The sequence below is a fragment of the Theropithecus gelada genome, chromosome 19, assembly GCF_003255815.1.
Source record: "Theropithecus gelada isolate Dixy chromosome 19, Tgel_1.0, whole genome shotgun sequence".
Classification (NCBI taxonomy): domain Eukaryota; kingdom Metazoa; phylum Chordata; class Mammalia; order Primates; family Cercopithecidae; genus Theropithecus; species Theropithecus gelada.
In genome coordinates, this window is record NC_037687.1 from 20765783 (window position 1) to 20770857 (window position 5075).

Below are 5075 nucleotides of genomic sequence, written 5' to 3' on the forward strand. Positions count from 1 at the left end.
TTTTTTTTTTTTTTTTTTTTTTTTTTTGAGACAGAGTCTCGCTCTGTCACCAGGCTGGAGTGTAGTGTTGTGATCTCAGCTCACTGCAACTTTTGCCTCCCGGGTTCAAGTGATTCTCCTGCCTCAGCCTCCCAAGAAGCTAGGACTACAGGTGTGCACCACCACGTCCAGCTACTTTTTGTATTTTTAGTAGAGACAGGGTTTCACCATGTTGGCCAGGATGGTCTCAATCTCTTGACCTCGTGATCTACCCGCCTTGGCCTCCCAAAGTGGTAGGATGACAGGAGTGAGCCACTGCGCCTGGCCAAGAAACTTTTTAATAAATAAGCATTTAAAAGAAACTAGAGTTGATTTTTATGTTTTAAATATATGCTATTCTTACACAAAATGAAGCTGTTGTAATCCAACTTTAAAAGTAAATAGTCTTACATTTTTATATATATATACGCACACACACACACGCAAAATAGGGTTAGAGCCTCTGATATATATAATAAATATTTGGAAATAAATTAGTATTTAGATATAGGTTAAAGAAAGTGGGTACGAATCCTATAATTCTTTTTTTGCCTTCAGGAAACTTAAATTTATAGGTAACTATTTTAGTAAACATGGAGTGCCTACTAATTATCTAATTTACTTCAAACATAACATATACATTCTAGCATATTGTCCTAAATGTCTGAATCCAAAATCACAGACAAATTTGGAATAGAAAATACAAAGTAAAAACATATAGGGAGAGTGAAATCAGTAAGATGGAGAAATAACAGTTGCCCTATTTTCTTATCCCTCCAACAGCAAGAAAATTTCTCAACCATCCCTGACAAAAAAGCTTTTATGAGAGAACCAGGCCTCATGGCTCGAACCTGTAATGACAGCTACACGGTACATTAAGGTTGGAGAATTGCTTCAGGCTAGGATTTCAAGACAAGCCTGGGTTATGTAGCAACACCCCATCTCCAAAATGAATACCTTTGAGAGAGCTTTACCATCCAGTGAGGGAGCTGTGAAACTCTGCTATAGCTCAAAATTGAGGAATGTTTCTCTTCAGAAGGCAGACCCTCATTCCGGTGGCAAACTACAAGACCCCCGTTCTTGGCTACGGACCAGAAAATCGCTCACCTAATTTGGTCGCACTGAGAATTCTACTTACTCTGTAATCATCCCAAACTTTTACCAGCCACAATCTGGGAGAGGTCCTCTTCTTCCAGAGGTCTGGAAGAAGACACTCATTTACAACCACGCAACAGGCCTGCAGACGGTGGTCTTTACTGTGTTGTGGTCCCTGAAGCAGTTCAATGACTCAGTTCCAGCTCTCTGAGCCACAGTTCATGGCCAGTTCTGCTTAGATAGATATTCACACAATGACCTGAGGAAATGCTCTCTGGTACTCAGTGAAAGCCATATTCATCTGCATCCCAATGTAAGACCTACCATATGCAGACCCAACTGCAAAAATCTGTCCTACCGTCTGCCCTGCAGTGCAAAATCCTGAAGGATATTCAGTCTGTCCAAAAATAAAATGGGAATTACAACTACACAAGCCTCTATAACAAACCAACTAAAGGTGGACCCAAGTGCAGACCCAGCAGCCTTGTGACGAAGCTAAACCCCTCTCTACTACAAACCCAGAAGACATCCCATCACCCTGGGACCCAACGAAAGATCTTTACCTCCTGAAACCAGTTTATAAAAACTCAAAGAGGTGGTTGCTTCTTCAAATTTACAGACACCAATGTAACATTATATTGTGCCCCTTGTCAATGCTTCTATTTTAACATTGCACTGCAAGTATATGGCAGAAGAAAGTCAAAAAAATGATAAATATTTCAATGATGAAGTCATTAAAATTGAAGACAAAAAAAGTAAAAAGTTGCTGTTTGTAGATCATATGATCTCATATTTTAAAAACCATAAACAAGGCCGGGTGCGATGGCTCATGCCTATAATCCCAGCACTTTGGGATGCCGAGGCAGGTGGATCATTTGAGGTCAGGAGTTTAAGACCAGCCTGGCCAACATGGTGAAACACTGTCTCTACTAAAAATACAAAAATTAGCTGGGCGTGGTGGTACACGCCTGTAATCCCAGCTACTCAGGAGGCTGAGGCAGGAGAATTGCTTGAACCCGGGAAGTGGAGGTTGCACTAAGCCAAGATCACACCACTGTACTCCAGCCTGGGTGACACAGCGAGACTTATTCTCAAAAACAAAAACCATAAACAGTACATTAAAACCTGTCTAGGGCCGGGCGCGGTGGCTCAAGCCTGTAATCCCAGCACTTTGGGAGGCCGAGGCGGGTGGATCACGAGGTCAGGAGATCGAGACCATCCTGGCTAACATGGTGAAACCCCGTCTCTACTAAAAATACAAAAACTAGCCGGGCGTGGTGGCGGGCGCCTGTAGTCCCAGCTACTCGGAGGCTGAGGCGGGAGAATGGCGTGAACCCGGGAGGCGGAGCTTGCAGTGAGCCGAGATCGCGCCACTGCACTCCAGCCTGGGCGACACAGCGAGACTCCGTCTCAAAAAAAAAAAAAAAAAAAAAAACCTGTCTAAATTAATAAATGCACTCAGTAAATTAGCAAAATATAAAATTAACATACAAGTTATGGTTCCATACATTAAAACAAATTATCTGATAAAATAGAGAAAAAGAAAACAATCTTATTTACAATAGCATTAAGATAGTAAATTTCTGAAAACAAATTTATCCAAGGATGTAAAAAATCTTTACAATTAAAGATACATCAATGAAAGAAATTAGAAAGGACAAATAAATTTAAAAACATTTTATATCTATGGATTGAAAGAATATTGTTAAAATGCCATATTATTCAAAGTGATCTATAGATTCAATAAACTCCCAATCAAAACTTAAGTGGTAGTTTTTTCACAGTAATGAAAAACACGATTCTAAAATGTACATAAAACTACAATAAACTTTGAATAGCCAAAGCAATCTTGAGGAAAAAGAACAAAGCAGAGAAACATCATACTTTAAAATGTCAAACTATATTTCAAGACTATAGTTTTAAAAACAGGATGGAATGTGCAGAAAAATTAAGAACAACAAAAAAAGAACAGATACCACGACTCACACCTTTCAGATATAATGCAAAAAGAAAACTTAAAAAGTAGTTTAACATAGAGTTCCTCAAAATTATGCAGATATTTGTGTATCTTCCAAACAATGGAAAACTAGTCAGATTGTGCAGTCTCTTATATGCCACGAAGAGGACTTCGGCTCTCACTGTAAGCTTGAAAAAAGATCAATGAGGGGAAAGCAGAATCCATAGAGAATTCAAAAGCATAAGATGGAAGATGCCCCGAAATGAGTGGAAAATTTTAAAAACAACCCAGCTTTATAGAAATTATTTGTTTTGAAACACAGCTTCCCCAAATTACGTTTTAAAGACTGGCTTTCTCTTTGACCTTGGGACCTCTCATCTGTGTTGTTTGTTGTGTTCACTCTCACCTACCTGGGGGTTCATCCACTATCTCATGTTGCTTCATATTCCAGGGCTCTTTTTCTTTTTCCAGACAGGTAATTAGGTCTGGCTTAGAGGCAACAATACCTGTTTTATTAAAAGTAAATAATATTAATCTTGCCCATATTCTGTAATTACCAACTTAGTAATGTGTACAATAAAGAGGATGTAATAGAATATTCTAGTAAATTAATCCCAAAATACTAATTTATAACAGAAACTTCTAACTATTTAGAAAACATTTTTAATTTGTAGGTACTTAATTTCACTACCCAGAACTACTGAATCAGAAATTGATGGTGGCAATTAGATTTTAAAGTGTGGGAAACAATATTTTAGGCCACTGAATTTCTGGAATTAACACTAATCCAGAGCTAAGAATGCAGATTAGCTCAGGAATGTGGAAAGTTAATGTCAAAATAAAACATCCTGAAGAAATTGTCTTCTACATGGATAAATCAGCAATATTTTCTTGAAAATGAGGATCTGAAACTCATTTATGCAAAGCATACTTTACCAAAAAACAATCTACAAAGAACAGAAATAAAATCTTTTTTTTTTTTTTTTTTTTTTTTTTTTTTTTTTGTGAGACCGAGTCTCGCTCCGCCGCCCAGGCTGGAGTGCAGTGGCCGGATCTCAGCTCACTGCAAGCTCCGCCTCCCGGGTTCACGCCATTCTCCGGCCTCAGCCTCCCGAGTAGCTGGGACTACAGGCGCCCGCCACTGCGCCCGGCTAGTTTTTTGTATTTTTTAGTAGAGACGGGGTTTCACCGTGTTAGCCAGGATGGTCTCGATCTCCTGACCTTGTGATCCGCCCGTCTCAGCCTCCCAAAGTGCTGGGATTACAGGCTTGAGCCACCGCGCCCGGCAGAAATAAAATCTTTAGGATATATTAGAAATGGTGTATTGAAGTTATTCTCACCCAGGAAGACCAGGTTTCTGTAGTTCTCTAACATCACATTTCTATATAAATTCTGCTGTGCAGTGTCCAGGCATTGCCACTCCTCCAGAGAGAATTCTATGGCCACATCCATAAATGTCAATGATGGCTGAAAAACATACAAACACACGTATTTACCAAGTGGCCACGGGCAGAATTTTTAATTTGACTCAAGGTGAAATGTGAGAGTAAAGAGAACTGGTTCTGACTTATAGGACTGACTAAAATTGTCCAATAAAATGAATTTCAACACAGAAATATTCTGAGAAAATAGAGTGGCATAGGATCCACAACATCAGCGTATAGATGCTGTTTTTCTGGATAACAAAGTATAAAATCAAGGGCATAAACACAAACGTACATTTTTGAGTGCTACATTTACATTCTAAAGAATGAGGTGTGTGTATTTTTCAGATCAAAAAGACATGCTAAGTTAGAAAGTACCTCTTAAATTTTAATGTTATACAGTACACTTGATATCTTTTTAATGCAGATATTTTTTCAGAAGATCTGCAATAAAGTCTGAGTTGCTCATCATTAATGCCAATGTTTTTGCCCCAAAAAGATTTTGTCAAACATCAAGTAAAAGAGCCTGTGTTTTTCCCAGTTTTTCTGGCCTGTAAGCAAAGATGAGAGCTTTCATTTTC

General features: G+C 38.8%; 1 protein-coding gene across 1 annotated transcript in view; it reads right to left on the reverse strand.

Moving 5' to 3' along the window:
- Positions 1 to 4525, reverse strand: part of LOC112612839 (zinc finger protein 737-like) — a 15401-nt gene extending 10876 nt beyond the window's left edge. Inside the window, exon 1 of the mRNA XM_025367790.1 lies at positions 4411 to 4525. Within this exon, the coding sequence (XP_025223575.1) occupies positions 4411 to 4522 (112 nt within the window). The 5' untranslated portion in view covers positions 4523 to 4525. The remainder of the gene's footprint in view (positions 1 to 4410) is intronic.
- Positions 4526 to 5075: the final 550 nt, after the last annotated feature.